Raw genomic sequence first — 17,051 nt, 5'->3', positions numbered from 1 at the left:
CCACACATTTATCCTCATTAAACTGCATCTGCTATGCATTTGTCCACTCACCTAGCCTGTCCAGGTCACACTGTATTCTCCTAACATCCTCCTCACATTTCACCCTGCCACCCAACTTTGTGTCATCAGCAAATTTGCGAATATTACTTTTAATACCTTCATCTATATCATTCATGTACATTGTGAAAAGCTGCGGTCCTAGTACTGATCCCTGCGGCACACTACTGGTCACCACCTGCCATTCCAAAAGTGAGCCGTTTATCTCTACTCTTTGTTTCTTGTCAGCCAACCAATTTTCAATCCATGTCAGTATTTTGCCCCTAATACCATGTGCCCTAATTTTGCTCATTAACCTCCTATGTGGGATTTTATCAAAGGCTTTCTGAAAGCCCAGGTATACTACATCCACTGGATCTCCCTTGTCCATCTTCAGAGTTATATCCGCAAAAAATTCCAGAAGATTAGTCAAGCATGATTTCCCCTTCATAAATCCATGCTGACTCTTACCTCTCCTGTTACTGCTATCCAGATGTGTTGTAATTTCGTCCTTTATATTTGACTCCAGCAATTTTCCCACCACTGAGGACAGACTAACTGGTCTATAATTCTCTGTTTTCTCTCTCTCTCCTTTCTTAAAAAATGGGACAACATTAGCCACCCTCCAATGCAGGCTTGAAAGGCTGAACAACAGGCTCATGCTCCCACTTTCTTTGTTTCTATATTTAGTTGAGGAAAAATATTTTCACGCAGAGGGTGGTGGGAGTCTGGAACTTATTGCCTGAAATGGTAGTTGAGTCAGAAACCCTTGTAACATTTAAGCAATATTTAGATATTAATTTACATTACTGCAAGCTCAAAGGCTTTGGGCCAAAAGCTGGGAAATGAGATTGGTGTCGTCAGATCTTTGTTGACTGACATGGGCACAATTATATCCTTCTGTGTTCTAACATTGGCTGAAGAGTGGCATCTGTGATGCTGGGTACCACTGGAGGAGGCCGCGATGGATCATCCTTTTGGCATTTCTGGCTGAAGATTTCTGCAAAATACTTCAGCCTTACCTTTTGCACCGAAGTGTTGGACTCTTCTGTCACTGAGGATGGGGATATTCCTCTTCATATTGATGACTTAAATAAGTGGATTTGCTATAATTAGGAATGACACAAGGACAGGTCATGAAGTATACTGTTAAAAGTGAACAATCAGTTTGCTTTGCACAAGCAGGAGAAGGCACATCCAGAGTAAGGTACAGCTGAAGTGAGTCTGTGTTGCTGAGAATTTTGTGCACCATCTGGATTCAGTGTATAGGGAAAAGCTGCTTTTTGTTTTTGTTTTCTTTGGTTCATGGCTTATAAGGTCTTTTTCAGGGTTTAGAGTTTGTATGGCAATATTCTTCAGCACAGCAGACAGAACAAAGTCTTAGGTTAATAACTTCCTGGGACTGCTGATTGGGAAAACAAACCAAAACAGTCCCATCGCAGGAAAATGTTGTGCTGATTAGTTTATGATTTTAAAAAGTGTATTCTTCTGGAACAAGGGATAAACTGAGAAACAACAGGACTTTGTGAAAGTTAGTTAGGGCCAATATAATAAAGTTTTTTTTGTTCATTAATGGGTGTGAGCACAGCTGGCTGACCAGCATTTATAGCCTATCCCTAGTTGGCCATGAGAGGTGATGATGAGAGCCTTGAGAGCCTTCTTGAACCGCTGCAGTCCACGTGTTCTGGATTGACCCACATTCTGTTAGGGAGAGAATTCCAGGATATTGAACCAGCGAAAGTAGATCAGGAAGGCATAGACATCATAGGCCAATTCAGACAAGGCTGGATGGTATTTATTTTAACGCAAGGAGTCTAATGAACAAAGCAGATGATTTAAGGACACAATGTTTTGAAAAAAAATGGATCTATAATGTTATTGGTATCACTGAGACATGGTTATGAGTGGGGCAGGATTGACAGCTGAATATTCCAGGATAAAAGGACTTCAGGCAAGATAGAAAAGAAAGTAAAAAAGGAAGAGGTGTTGCAGTTTTGATCTGGGAATCTATTGCAGCAGTAAGGAGGAATGTCGTCTTTAAAGTCTTCTCAATTGAACGGTAGAACCTAAAGGCCAAAAAAGGAGCAATTACATTTCATTGTACAATTGAGCCCCTAACAGTCCAGAAAAACAGAAGACCACATATGTTAGCATATTTCAGTAAAGTGAGGAAATAGTAAGGTTATGATAGTTGGGGATTTCAACTTCCTCAACATTAACTGGAGTAATCAGAGTGTGCAGAGGGTGCAGTGTGCTTAAAATACATTTAGGACAACTTTTGCAGCCAATATGTAGATGGCCCTGCAAGATAGAGCATGGTTCCTGTCCTTAACTTTAGGTTGCTAAACTGGGCAAGTGGTTGAAGTATCAGTCAAGTATTTCGCTGACTGATCATAATCCCATTAGTTTCAATATTGGTTGAAAAAGATGAAAAAAACCAAGAAAACCATGGATGCTGTAAATCAGAGGCTAAATTAGAATTGCTGGAAAGCTCAGCAGGTCTGGCAGCATCTGATTAGATTAGGTTACCTACAGTGTGGAAACAGGCCATTTGGTCCAACAAGTCCGCACCAACCCACAGAACAGCAAACCATCCACATCGGTCCCCTATCCTATATTTACCCCTGACTAATACACCTAACACTATGGCTAATTTAGCATGGTCAGTTCATCTAACCTGCACATCTTTGGACTGAGGGAGGAAACTGGAGCACCTGGAGGAAACCCACTCAGACATGGGAGAATGTGCAAACTCCATACAGAGAGCTGCTCAAGTCCAGAACGAAACCCAGGTCCCTGGCACTGTGAGGCAACAGTGCTAACCACTGAGCTACTGTGCTGCCCCTCTCTGTGGAGAGAAATCAGAGTTAACGTTTCCAGTTAACTGATACTTCCTCAGACCCTTCTAAGGGTCAGCAGGTCTGGCAGCATCTGTGGAAAGAAATCAGAGTTAACGTTTCCAGTCAACTGATCCTTCCTCAGACCCTTCTGAGGGTCAGACCTGCTGAGCTTTTCTAGCAATTTCTATGATTGGACATGGACAATATTGAGGCTTTGACTGAAAGGTAGCATTTGTACCACATAAATGTCTATCAATGTCCATCACTGTTAAGCAAGTGTCTAATCCTTGACATTCAATAGCATCACCATCACTGAATCCTCCACTGTCAACATTCGGTGGATTATCTTTTACCAGAATGGGGTGGTGGCACAGTGGCTCAGTGGTTAGCATTACTGCCTCGCAGGATCAGGGAGCAGGATTCGAGCCCAGCCTGGGGTGAATATCGGTGAGGAGTCTGCATGTTTTCCCATGTCTGCATGGATTTCTGCTGTATGCTTCAGTTTCCTCTCACAGACTGAAGATGTGTAGGTTAGGTGGATTGGCCCTGCTAAATTATCTGTAGTGTACAAGAATGTGTAGGCCAGGTAGATTAGCCATGGTAAATGTGAGTTATAGGGATAGAGTAAGGGTCTAGGTCTGGGTGGAATGCTCTTTGGAGAGTCAGTGCAACTCGATGGGTTTTTGGCCTTTTCACACTGTAGGATTCTGTGATTCGAGAAACTGAATTGTACTCGCCATATAAATACAATGTCTCCAAGTCAGGTCAGAGGCTCAGAATACAGCAATGAGTAACTCATGTCCAGGCTCCCCACATCTAATCTCTCACTTATCTCTGACTTGGAAACGTATCAGTATTGCTTCACTGTCACCAAGTCAAAGTACTGGAATTCCCTTCCTAACAGCATTGTGGGTCTACCTACAGCACGGGACTAGAGCATTCAAGAAGGCAGTTGACTACCACCTTCTCAAGAGCAATGAGAGATGAGCAATAAGTGCTGGCCCAGCCAACGATGCTACTTCCCACGAGTGAATAAAAAAAACCCTCAGAAGCACCAAGGATCAGAGGAACCTTAAGTTAATAGTATAGATTGGAAGTGGTTAAGAAGGCTTATGAGATACTTGCTTTTATTAACTGAGGCAGTTTTAGATCAGGGACGTTACGCTGGAACTGTATAAAATGTTGGTTATGTCACAACTAGAGTATTGTGTACAATTCTGGGATCCATTTATATATGGATGTGACGATATTGAAGAGGGTGCTGAGGAGTTTTACCTGGATCTGAAAAAGGGTCACTGGGCTCAAAATGTTTGCTCTGCTTTTGCTTCACAGATGCCGCTTGAGCTGGAATGTTTTAGTTAACTAGAATTGAAATCCCTCGGTGGGGGGGAATCAATGACTGGGAGACAGTTAGGGCCATCCCATTTCCTCCTGGACAACTGCAATTGAAGAAACCAACAATTTCTCAAGAGCAATAACAAATGGATTACAAATACTGGCCCAACCAGTGATGCTCACATCCTGTGAAAGTATAAAATATAGTGATTAATGAAAAGGATTCTATGATGAATACCTTTATTACACGATCAAATTCACATTGAACAAGCATTATTTGAGTATAAGGGGTTTCTGACCTACAAATACTTGTACTTACAAACATGATCCTGTACAGGAGTATAATTTTAAAAACCTGACATACAAACATTTCCTTGTGAATAGCTGCTTTACATTTTCCTGTATTCTATTCCGACTTGCGTATAAATCGACTTATGAATGGATTCCACAAGGAACCTGCCTGTAATGCTGAACTAAGATAGATTTTGACAAGGCTTTTCATTTTCACTCATCAGGATATTCACAACAATTTTGGAGCATACGTTCTTTACCAATAATTCCTCATTGATGTAAAAAGAGATTAATTTATGTAGAATATGTAACTGTACATTTGTGAATTGTTTTGTTCTCTACTTAAAAATGTAACCCTTTATGAACTTCTTTGGGATTTTATAGGGATATAACTCTTTGATAATGCTGTACAACTTTAATTGAATTCCTTCACAAATTCTGTAAATGATGTGTCATTTTGCTGAAAGGAGAGAAGCTTTACATCTTGCACTTGCCATGACAAGTACAAGCACACACAATTTGAAATGATCATGATACTTTTTCCTACAGGAGAAACAACTGCTCATTAGTTTGCAACATTGCCCTGACAAATCAGAGTTACCTGCCTGTTTTAAAAGCTCAAACAAAGTCTAGCTATTTACTGTCAATCAGCAGTAATAGATGCAGTCTCCATGGCAACATCTCTGCAATCAAAATTCACCTGCCAACCAATCAGCACTGTCATCTTACATCATACAAATATTGGTCTTCCCCTGAGTTGGTATTTTTGCAAGATGACCTGATGAGTACAAGATGCAAAGCTTCAACAAAATGTATATTTTATTATCACTACTCACATTCCGTCCTACCAAACAACTATTTCCTGAATATCTTAAGTTGTTGTTCATGCAGTTATTTGCAAGCAGGATTATATTACAAAACATGGGATAAGAGAAAATGAGGACTGCAGATGCTGCAGAGTCAGAGTTGAGAAAGCGTAATGCTGGTAAAAGCACAGCAGGTCAGGCAGTGTCTGAGGAGCAGGAGAGTCGATGTTTTAGGCATAACCTTTCTTTAGAACTGTTATGAAAGTTTTTATCAACTACAACACAGGAAAACAAGCCAAATCAAGTCAGCTTCCCTATCACAATAAAAGCAGAAGTTGCTAGAGAATCTTAGCAGGCCTATGACAGCATCTGTGGGGGAAAAGCTGAGTCAGCATTTCGGGTCAGGTTAGCATACTACTAATTGGAGTATAGAAGAATGAGAGGTGATCTCATTGAAACATAAGATTCTTAAGGGGCTTGACAGAGTGATTGCCGAAAGGATGTTTCCCCTCATGGGAGAGTCTAGGACCAGAAGGCATAGTCTCAGAATAACGGTGTGCGGAGAATTTCTTCTCTCAAAATGTTGAGAGTTGTTGGAACTCCTTGGCACAGGGAGCTGAAAGGTCAGAGTCCTTGTGTATATCTGAGGCTGAGACAGATAGATTTTTGATCATTAGAGGAATCAAGGGATAAGGGAAAGAGAAAAAAAGTGGACATGAGGAACGTCTGATCAGCCATGATCCTATTGAATGAAGAGCTCGATCGGCTTAGTCTCATGGGTTCAGTGACTCTTTTTCAGAACTGCACAGATTGCTAAGCAAATGGTATTGAATTGCAGCATTACATCCAACAATAGACTAGTTTATTTATAAAGGTGGTTGAATACTTATTTGTTCGTCCCTTATTTTATAGATGTGGCGAAAACTGGATTCTGAAATCACCGATGCAGCTAATGGAGCAAAGGACAATGTGAAGTTTCTGCAAGCATTGGAGAAAGTCTGTGAGCCACTTTACAATTCTGATCCAGTAAGCTGTTTTCTTTCGCAAAATTAGCATTACATGCCAAGATTTCAGGTCATGAATAGTGGGCCCAGTACCTGTTTTATGGGGCATCTAAATTTTAAAAGTGTGAATCTAACTGCACAAAGATATTTGCAAGTAAATTACATGATTTAGGTTATGCTCCAACTACATGTCAAATGGATTAGGTATATGATGATTGAATAGGTAGGACCACCTTGGAGTGGTCCTAAATTAAGCATTTGTCAAAGGCTTTTCTGAAGTCGAAGTAAACAATATGTAGTACTCGTTTTGGCTATTGAGTAAAGTTAGATCATATGGCATTCGGGAAGAGTTTAATAATTGGATACAAAAATAGCTTGATGGTAGGAGACAGAGAGTGGTGGTGAAGGGTTGTTTTTCAGACTGTAGGCTTGTGTTTCACTGAGATTGGTGCTGTTGTTGTTTGTCATTTATATAAATGCTTTGGATGAGAATTTAGGAAACATGGTTAGTGAATTTGTGAATGACACCAAAATTGGTGGTGTAATGGACAGTGACATAAGTTAACTAAGATTACAAAGGGATCCTGTTCAGTTGGTTCAAGGATTGGCAGATGAAGTTTAATTTGGATGAGTGGGATGTATTGCATTTTGGGAAAATGAACAAGGGCAGGACTTATTCAGTTAATGGTAGGGTCTTGGGGAGTGGTGATGAACAGGGAGACCTAAGGGTTCATGTTCATAGTTCTTTGAAAGTTGTGTCACATATAGACAGGGTAGTAAAGAAGGCATTTAGCACGCTTGCCTTCATTGCTCAGATCATTGATTATAGGAACTGTTACGCCATGTTGAGATTGTACAGGACATTGGTGAGGCCACTTTTAGAGTATTATGTACTGTTCTGGTCATCCTGCTATCGGAAGCATACTATTAAGTTGGAGTGGGTTCAGAAAACATTTGCAGTTATTTCTCTGGGACTGCAGACTTTGAATGGTGGGTTTTTTTTCTCCGTGTGTAGGGCTACGAGGGAGAGAGGGTTGTGTCTTTTTGTGGCTAACTGGTGTTCATGTATCCTGGTGGCTAACTTTCTTCCTGTTTGTCCTACGTAGTGTTTGTGGCAGTCCTTGCATGGAATTTTGTAGGCGACATTGGTTTTGTCCATGGGTTGTACCATTTCGACTGGGACAACACATCTATCCTGGGACAGGCTAAGCAAAGACATGCCAGAGAATTCCTAGAGGCCTAGCACACCAACCACAACGCCATAAACAAACACATAGATCTAGATATTATCTATCAACCCCTCAGAAAACGAACAGGAAATGACATCACCACAAACCCCACGAACCCCATCCAGGACAAACACATAAATAGAAAGCAGGAGACAACAGCTTCGCTTCACTTGGAGGTTGCCACTGATGATGTTACCTAGCCAGGTATTGAAACGTTTGGATATCAAACCTACACCTCAGCGAGCAAACCTACACCCTAAACCTCAACCTGAGCTACAAACCTTCACAAACCTTGCAAAAACGATATACTAGTGTTGGAGGCAGTCAAGGTAAGGTTCAAAGACAAAAGTAGAAATTGTTGAAAATGCTTAGCAGATCTGGCAGCATCTGTGGAGAGAAATCAGAGTTAACCTTTCAGATCGAGTGACACTTCCTCAGAACTGATTGTAGCTAGGAAAATGTGGGTTTATATGGAGAAGATAGGGTGGAGGGAAAGGGGCAAGAGTAAATGATAGGTGGTGATAGAACCCAAAGAGAGAGAAGAACAGTTGGATAGACAAAGAAGGTTCACAAGGTTGATTCCAGGCATAGAGGTACTATCTAATGAGGAGAGGTTGAGGACATTGGGCTTGTACCCATTCGAATATAGGAGATTGATGGCAACATTATTGAAACATATAGGATTCTGAGGGAACTTGTCAGGGTGGGTATGGAAAAATTGTTTCCCCTGGTGGGAAAGTCTAGGATAGGAGGACACAATCTCAGGAAGAGGTTGCATATTGAAGACAGAGAGGAATAATTTCTTCTCTCAGAGGATAGAGAATCTATGGAATTCTTTATCACAGTAAGGTATAGCGATTAGGTTGTTAAGTACATTCAAAACTAAGTTGAACAATTTTTAATCAGTAAGGAAACCAAAAGTCATGGTGAAAAGGCAGGAAAGTGGAGGCCAGGGTTATCAAATCAGCCGCAATCACATTGAAAGATGGAGCAGATTTGATATACCGAGAGGCCCACATCTGCTCTTGTATCTTATGTTCACTGTCCTTGTCACACAATGACACTATGCCAATCTTGCTAATCTACTAATGCAAATGTTGCTGGGTTTTTGAGAGGCTTATCATTGCCTTTAACGACTGAGTAAATATTTTACTTCATTTCTTTGGAAACCTCCAAAGTCTCTGATTTAAATGGAGACTTTTGGATGGTTCGAATGAAAAGTTCAGTAATCTAGGCAAATCTTTCTGACTGTGCTACAATGGAGATTCCACAAGATTACCATTTGCAACTTGCTGAATGATGACTTTCTGACCACCTGAAAATCCAAACCTCTGTTTTCTCAGAATCCATCCACAATATTTTCAGTGAAATCAACTGCCTCACTACTGATCTTATTCTATGACAAAGTTCTTTGAAACCTGCAAAACAATGTAAGCAGATGTGATCTCTTGGTCATTGTAGAGAAATGTTATAAGGAGATCAGAATTGGGAACTTAACATCCCTTGTTAGGTCCATGCTCCGCCCCACTAACCCACCCTCCCATCCTGACACCCTCCCCTGCCACCACAAGAATTGCAAAACCAGCGCCCACACTTACCACCCTACATCCGTCCAAGGCCCCAAAGGGGCCTTCTAGATCCGTCAGAGATTTACCTACAATTCCACACACGTCATCTACTGTATCTGTTGGTCCCGATGCGGTCTTCTCGGCACTGGGAACACAGGACGCCTACATACGGAGTGCTTCAGAGAATGTTTCTGGGACACACGCACGAAACAACCCCATCACCCCATGGCCAAACAATTTTAATCCCCCTCCCATTCCATTCAGCACATGCAGGTCCTGGCCTCCTCCACCGCTAAACCCTTACCACCCAATGCCTGGAGGAAGAAAGCCTCATCTTCAGCCTTGAGACCCTCCAACCACACAGAATCAATGTGAAGTTCACGAGTTTCCTCATCTCCCCTCCCCCCCACCTTATCACAGATCCAACCTTCCAACTCGGCACCGCCTTCTTGACCTGTCCTACCTGTCCATCTTCCTACCCACCTATGCATTCCACCCTCCTCTCCAACCTATCACCTTCACCCCCAACTTCATTGACCTATCGCATTCTCAGCTACCTTCTCCCCAGCCCCACCCTCTCCCATTTATCTCTCCGTCCCCTTGGGCCACCCCCTCAATCCTGACAAAGAGCTTATGCTGGAAACGTCGATTCTCAAGCTCCTCAGATGCTGCCTGACCGGCTGTGGCATTCCAGCACCACACTCTTCGACTTGTTTGACTTAACTTCTATCTTCTCCTTAATCACTCCACATGTGACTACTGCTGTGCTCTCCACACCAGTATTTTAATCACTCTCAAGTGGCACCAGTAACCTGGGAGTGGTCATCCCCAACAAGCTTTCTTTGATTCCTCATGTGATGTACTGGTTACAAAGGCCCAACAACGTCTCTTCCTCCTCAGGCAGCTGAGGAAATTTGGCATGACAGCGAATACTCTTGCCAACTTTTATAGGTGCACCATCGAGAGCATTCTGTCTGGATGTATCACTATCTGGTATGGCAACTGTATCATTCAAGATTGCAGACGTTTACAGAGAGTGGTGAACTTGGTCCGGACAATCAAAAATCCAACCTCCCAGCTACAGAATCCACCTACCAGGCCCGCTGTCAAGGAAAGGCCGCCAACATTCTTAAAGATCCATCCCACCCTGGCAATGCTTTTCTACAACCACAACCATCAGTGAGAAGATACAGAAGCCTGAACGCATGCACTAGCTGATCTCACAGCAGTTACTACCCTACTGTTGTTAGAATACTGAATGGACTCATATACTATTAACACTGTGTACCTGTGTTTTTGTTTTTGCTGCTGTTACCTATTATTTACTCTCTATGCTACTTACCTATGTGATCTGCTTGTACTGCTCGCAAGACAAAGCTTTTCACTGTGCCTCGGTACATGTGACAATAAGTTCAATTCAATTCTTTACAGTCTTATGGTTGTTTTGGCGGAGTAACTCTGTCAAGGTGAGAGTGGTATAATTGCCTTCATCTATGGAATCACTGATAAAGTTATTTAAATTCAACAGATCTGGAAGCCTTAACACAGTGTTTTCATGGAAAGTGTAATGAATGCTAATTTTAGCTCAAAGCATAGCTTTTGAGCTGTATCAATAAACTGTCTTCACCATTTTGCCACACTTAACTAACTTCATTTTCTCACTTATCTCTTCCATAGTCACTCTTCTGTGCTATTGTCTTTCCCATTTCCTGCCATTTCCTCCTTGTTATTCCATATTTTCATCCCAAGCCATTGCTACTACCACTCATGCCAATTCCATAGCATGTCAATCCATCCTTCTCCTGCTATCACTCACACACATTCCCATCCCCTTTGTAGAACATTGTCAAAGGAGAGAGGTCCCTTCTTGGATCAATCCCACTACAAAGTGAATGCAAACATTTCTGTGCTGAAGAAAAGAAAGGTAGCAATCTCTGATATTGCATGTCAACATTTCTGCCCAAGCTTTTGAAAACAATTAATTCATTCTTCTTAATTGTCAGTAAAAGTTTGCATATTCTCACGCACTAATAGATTTGTCCTAGACCAGCAACAAATAAGTGTTGGCAGCCAAACGTGTATCCTGCATTCCAGTCCTCCTCACACCATATGTACCAAGCCATGCCCACCAAATCAATCTATCAATGGAGCTGCCCCTTAAACTAATCAGCCAAAACCACCTGAGCAGACAACAAATAGCACATTATCGTTATAAATGTTTTTTTCATAGTTACATTTATGAAATCTTTCAATTTCTAGGTGACAATGACTAAAGGTGTTCCAAATTTGATAAATGCAATTCAAATGATCCACAATGTGTCAAGATATTATAATACCTCCCAACAAATGACTGCACTATTTATTAAGGTATGTATATTAACCTGCTTGTGAATTCAATTTCTGTATCTATATGCATTTGGTTAATTCTCCTGTTACTTTATGTTATCAAATTTAGGTCACAAACCAAATGGTTACAGCCTGTAAGGAATATATTACTGAGGATGGTAATGCCCGTGTGTGGGACCAGGATTCTGAAATTATTATTAAAAAAATGGAGGTATTACCCATTGTACTGTTCATTCTAATTCAGAACTTTATATTTTGGATGATTGCATTAACTGCCACACATTGGTAGGAGAGTACTTCATAATTTAAATTGGACTGTGCCCATGTCATGTTTTCTCCTATGAACTGTAATAGATCTATGTTATCTCTGCCATAAGACTTTATAGTTTCTTTTAAAGAAAATAATACAGAATTCTGATAACTGAAGCACTGAAGGGTACAGCACTTCTGAGCTAGTACTGTGATGTGGACCTTACCTCAAGCAAGTATTGGTCCCGATGTGGCATTACTTCTGTTAGCTCCTGTAATATAAGATCTCCACATGCATATGTAGTACTGAAAGATTCAACTGACATTTATTATTGCTCTTGTTGTTTGCATATGTTGTAGTCACATCACTTCAGTGTGTAACCTAATAGTAATCTGCTCAGTTTCATCAGTGTTACATCATGCTTCAAGTGAATCCAGTTAAATTGAGTCTGAAAACCATCCCACCAATCTCCATGTACAGCGTATCATCCGCTGTCATTTCCGCCACCTCCAAACGGACCCCACCACCAAGGATATATTTCCTTCCCCTCCCCTATCAGCGTTCCGTAAAGACCGCTCCATCCGTGACTCCCTCGTCAGATCCACACCCCCCACCAACCCAACCTCCACTCCCGGCACCTTCCGCTGCAACCGCAGGAGGTGCAAGACTTGCGCCCACACCTCCCCCCTCACTTCCCTCCATGGCCCAAAGGAAACTTCCATATCTGCCACAAATTCACCTGCACCTCCACACACATCATCTATTGCATCCGCTGCACCTGATGTGGCCTCCTCTATATTGGGGAGACAGGCCGCCTACTTGCGGAGCATTTCAGAGAACACCTCTGGGACACCCGGACCAACCAACCCAACCACCCTGTGGCTCCACACTTCAACTCCCCCTCCCACTCCACCAAGGATATGCAGGTCTTTGGACTCCTCCATCGCCAGACCACAACAACATGACGGTTGGAGGAAGAGCGCCTCATCTTCCGCCTAGGAACCCTCCAACCACAAGGGATGAACTCGGATTTCACCAGTTTCCTCATTTCCCCTCCCCCCACCTTGTCTCAGTCAAATCCCTCGAACTCAGCACCGCCTTCCTAACCTGCAATCTTCTTCCTGACCTCTCCACCCCACCCCAGTCTGACCTATCACCCTCACCTTGACCTCTTTCCACCCTTCGCATTTCCAACGCCCCTCCCCCAATTCCCTCCTCCCTACCTTTTATCTTAGCCTGCTGAACACACTTTCCTCATTCCTGAAGAAGGGCTTATGCCCAAAACGTCGATTTTCCTGTTCCCTGGATGCTGCCTGACCTGCTGCGCTGTTTCAGCAACACATTTTCAGCTCTGAAAACATTATATCCTTGTGTCATATGACAGTGGATGATATCATGAGCATGTTTTTTAAAGGTTCACTGCATACTTAATGATACATTACACAATATTGCCTTTTTACCAAATAACAAAAAAACTCAATCAGATATATATCACATATGCCATTAATACAAAAATTATATAAACATGTAAAAACAGTCATGATTTAGAGATGAAAGTGTTGGACTGGGGTGTACAAAGTTAAAAATCACACAACACCAGGTTATAGTCCAACAGGTTTATTTGAAACATAGAACATAGAACATTACAGCGCAGTAAAGGCCCTTCGGCCCTCGATGTTGCGCCGCCCTGTCATACTAATCTGAAGCCCAACCCACCTACACTATTCCATGAATGTCCATATGCCTGTCCAATGACGACTTAAATGCACTTAAACTTGGCGAATCTACTACCGTTGCAGGCAAAGCATTCCATACCCTTGCTACTCTCTGAGTAAAGAAACTACCTCTGACATCTGTCTTATACCTATCTCCCCTCACTTTAAAGTTGTGTCCTCTTGTGTTTGCCATCCCCATACTTGGAAAAAGGCTCTCCCTGTCCACCCTATCTAACCCTCTGATTATCTTGTATGTCTCTATTAAGTCACCTCTCACCCTTCTTCTCTCTAACGAAAACAGCCTCAAGGCCCTCAGCCTATCCTCGTAAGACATTCCCTCCATACCAGGCAACATCCTAGTAAATCTCCTCTGCACCCTTTCCAAAGCTTCCACATCCTTCTTATAATGCGGTGACCAGAACTGTACACAATACTCCAAGCGTGGCCATACCAGAGCTTTGTACAGCTGCAGCATAACTTCCTGTTCATGCAAATCTTTAACCCAGCATAGCAAAACAATCAAATAGCATTTGCTGAAGTATTATTTTGGTGCAAGGTGCAATTTTAACCTCATTTTCATATTTTATCAGGGCAGTTTTCTGTACTTAAATGAGTAGGCTACGATATATAATTAGTGATATAAACTGCCTGCATAACGGGAATAACCTTAAAACGTACCACTCGTTTTAAAATGATGAATACTTGTACAAAGACATTGTATCTTTTCACATACTCATTAATCTCTCCTTCTATTTTGCTGGTCTGTTGGGAAATTTTACCTTCTTAAAGGCATTATATCACTGCATTTATATTTATATAGATGAGTCCCTAATTAATTTTGCTTCCAATGATTTACACAATAGAAGTGGATTCATGAGCAAAGCTTTAAAAAAATCTGAAGTTTCACAGTCTCATACTGGAGAGTTAACTTGGGAAAACATTCAGCTGCTCAGATAAGTAGAAGTACCAAATGGAGTGCTACAATTCAAGAAGCTTTTTAAAAGAAAATTCATGAGATGTGGGCATCACTGGTTGGGCCAACATTTGTTTGCTGTCACTAATTGCCCAGAGGGCAGTTAAATGTCAGAGGGCTGTTAAATGGGAAATTTGCTAATGCTATTAAGGTGGAGTTAAACTAATACAGCAGGGGGATGGGAACAAAAATTGTAGAACAGGTACAGAAGAGGATGAGAGTAGGGAGTTCCAAAATCAAGTATCCGACACTGGCAAGCGAGAACCTGGTTTGAAGTGTGTGCTTCAACGTAAGGGGCATCCGGAATAAAGTGGGTGAACTGGCAGGGTGGGTTGGTACCTGGGACTTCGATGTTGTGGCCATTACGGAGACATGGATAGAGCAGGGACAGGAATGGCTGTTGCAGGTTCCGAGATTCAGATGTTTCAGTAAGAACAGAGAAGATGGTAAAAGAGGGGGAGGTGTGCCACTGTGGAACAGGGACAACATTACAGTTGTAGAAAGGATGTTTGGGGACTCGTTAATTGAGGTAGTATGGGCTGAGGTTAGAAACAGAAAAGGAGAAGTCACCATGCTGGGAGTTTTCTATAGGCCTCCGAATAGTCCCAGAGATGTAGAGGAAAGGATAGCAAAGATGTTTCACGATAGGAGTGAGAGAGGCAGGGTAGTTGTCATGGGGGACTTCAACTATCCAAATATTGACTGGGATCACTACAGTACGAGTACTAGAGATGGGTCAGTTTTTGTCTAGTGTGTGCAGGAGGGCTTCCTGACACAGTATGTAGACAGACCTACAAGGGGCGAAGGCACTTTAGATTTGGTACTGGGGTAATGAGCCTGGCCAGGTGTTAGATTTGGAAGTAGGTGAGCACTTTGGAGACAGCGATCACAATTCTGTCAGGTTTACTTTAGTGATGGAAAGGGATAGGTGTACTCCACCGAGCAAAAGTTACAGCTGGGGGAAGGGAAATTACGATGCAATTAGAACAGATTTAGGAAGCGTAGAATGAAGAAGGAAACTGCAGGGGATGAGCATATTAAAAATGTGGAGCTTATTCAAGGAAACGCTCCTGTGTGTCCGAGATAAGTATGCAGCTGTCAGGCAGGGAGAAAGCTATAGAACGTGTGAACCGTGGTTTGGCCAAAACACTATATGTCTTCTGTCAGTCTGGGTGGCAACTTTCAGGGATCTGTGTACTTGGACACCGAGATCTCTCTGCTCATCTGCACTCCCAAGAATCTTACCATTAGCCCAGTACTTTGCATTCCGATTACTCTGTCCAAAGTGTATCACCTCACACTTTTCCACATTAAACTCCATTTTCCACCTCTCAGCCCAGCTCTGCATCCTATCTATGTCTCTCTGCAACCTACTACATCTTTTGTCACTATCCACAACTCCACCAACCTTAGTGTCATCCGCAAATTTACTAACCCACCCTTCTAAGCCCTCTTCCAGGTCATTTATAAAAATGAGGAACAGCAGTGGTATGCCGCTAGTAACTGGACACCAAGATGAACATGTTCCATCAACTACAACCATCTGTTTTCTTTCAGCAAGCCAATTACTGATCCAAACTGCTATGTCTCCCACAATCCCATTCCTCCGCATTTTGTAAAGTAGCCTACTGTGGGGAAACTTATCGAACGCTTTGCTGAAATCCATATGCAACACATCAACCTGTTTACTCTCATCTACCTGTTTGGTCACTTTGTCAAAAACTCAATAAGCTTTGTTAGGCACGACCTACCCTTCACAAAACCGTGCTGACTGTCCCTGATCAGATTATTCTTTTCTCGATGGTTATAAATCCTATCTCTTATAACCTTTTCCAACACTTTACCAACAACTGAAGTGAGGCTCACTGGTCTGTAATTACCAGGTTTGTCTCTACTACCCTTTTTGAACAAGGGAACCGCATTTGCTATCCTCCAGTCCTCAGGCACTATTCCTGTAGACAATGAAGATCAATGCCAAAGGCTACAATGACCTGATAAAGGAGCAGCGCTCTGAAAGCTAGTGCTTCCAAATCAACCTGTTGGACTATAACCTGGTGTTTTGTGATTTTTAACTAGCTAAAAACTTTGACAAGTGTAACTTCAGTGTAACATCTTGCAGATTTGACAAGACATCTTGGCCATGGGTAGAATCTTCTGTGGCTTGAATAACATGTACTATGGCATGAAGTGTGACAGTTAATATGAAAAGTCTGGCAAGGGGTGTCACAATGCTGTGAGCAGTTCACTGCATCTTTTAAGTACATTCCAGGCATCAAGATAAGATTCTGTCCAGGGAGCTACCAAAGGACCACAAGAGCTAGGAATGGCAGTAGGGTATTTGGCCCCTTAACCCTGCTTTGCTATTCAATAGATCACAGCTGATCTGATATTCCTCATATCTTTTCTGCCCTTCCCCATCACCTTTGATTCCCCTATTTAATTGTACAGAAGGACACTGCCCTCACAGCTGTTTGTGGCAAAGAGTTTCAAAGACTCAACTGTCTGAGAGAAGATATACCTCCTCATTCCTGTCATAAATTGTTCTGAGACAATATCCACTGGTTCTAGACTTTCTCGTGAGAGACAGCATTTACTCTGTCAAGCCCTTTTAAAATGTTACACATTTCAATGAGATCATCCCTCATTCTTCCAAATTGC

At 42.1% G+C, this 17,051-nt stretch overlaps 1 protein-coding gene across 1 annotated transcript in view; it reads left to right on the top strand.

Annotated features, from left to right (window-relative positions):
* Nucleotides 1-17,051, top strand: part of LOC122540179 (dynein axonemal heavy chain 8-like) — a 1,258,818-nt gene that overhangs the window by 168,585 nt on the left and 1,073,182 nt on the right. The window contains exons 8-10 of the mRNA XM_087976819.1: nucleotides 6,221-6,334; nucleotides 11,369-11,476; nucleotides 11,565-11,666. Coding sequence (XP_087832945.1) covers nucleotides 6,221-6,334; nucleotides 11,369-11,476; nucleotides 11,565-11,666 — 324 coding nt within the window. The remainder of the gene's footprint in view (nucleotides 1-6,220; nucleotides 6,335-11,368; nucleotides 11,477-11,564; nucleotides 11,667-17,051) is intronic.

Source organism: Chiloscyllium plagiosum, unplaced genomic scaffold, assembly GCF_037043375.1.
Source record: "Chiloscyllium plagiosum isolate Xiang-an unplaced genomic scaffold, Cpla_swu_hap1 HiC_scaffold_3, whole genome shotgun sequence".
Classification (NCBI taxonomy): Eukaryota; Metazoa; Chordata; class Chondrichthyes; order Orectolobiformes; family Hemiscylliidae; genus Chiloscyllium; species Chiloscyllium plagiosum.
Note: the sequence above shows the minus strand (reverse complement) of the source record. Positions and strands in the feature narration are given on the sequence as shown.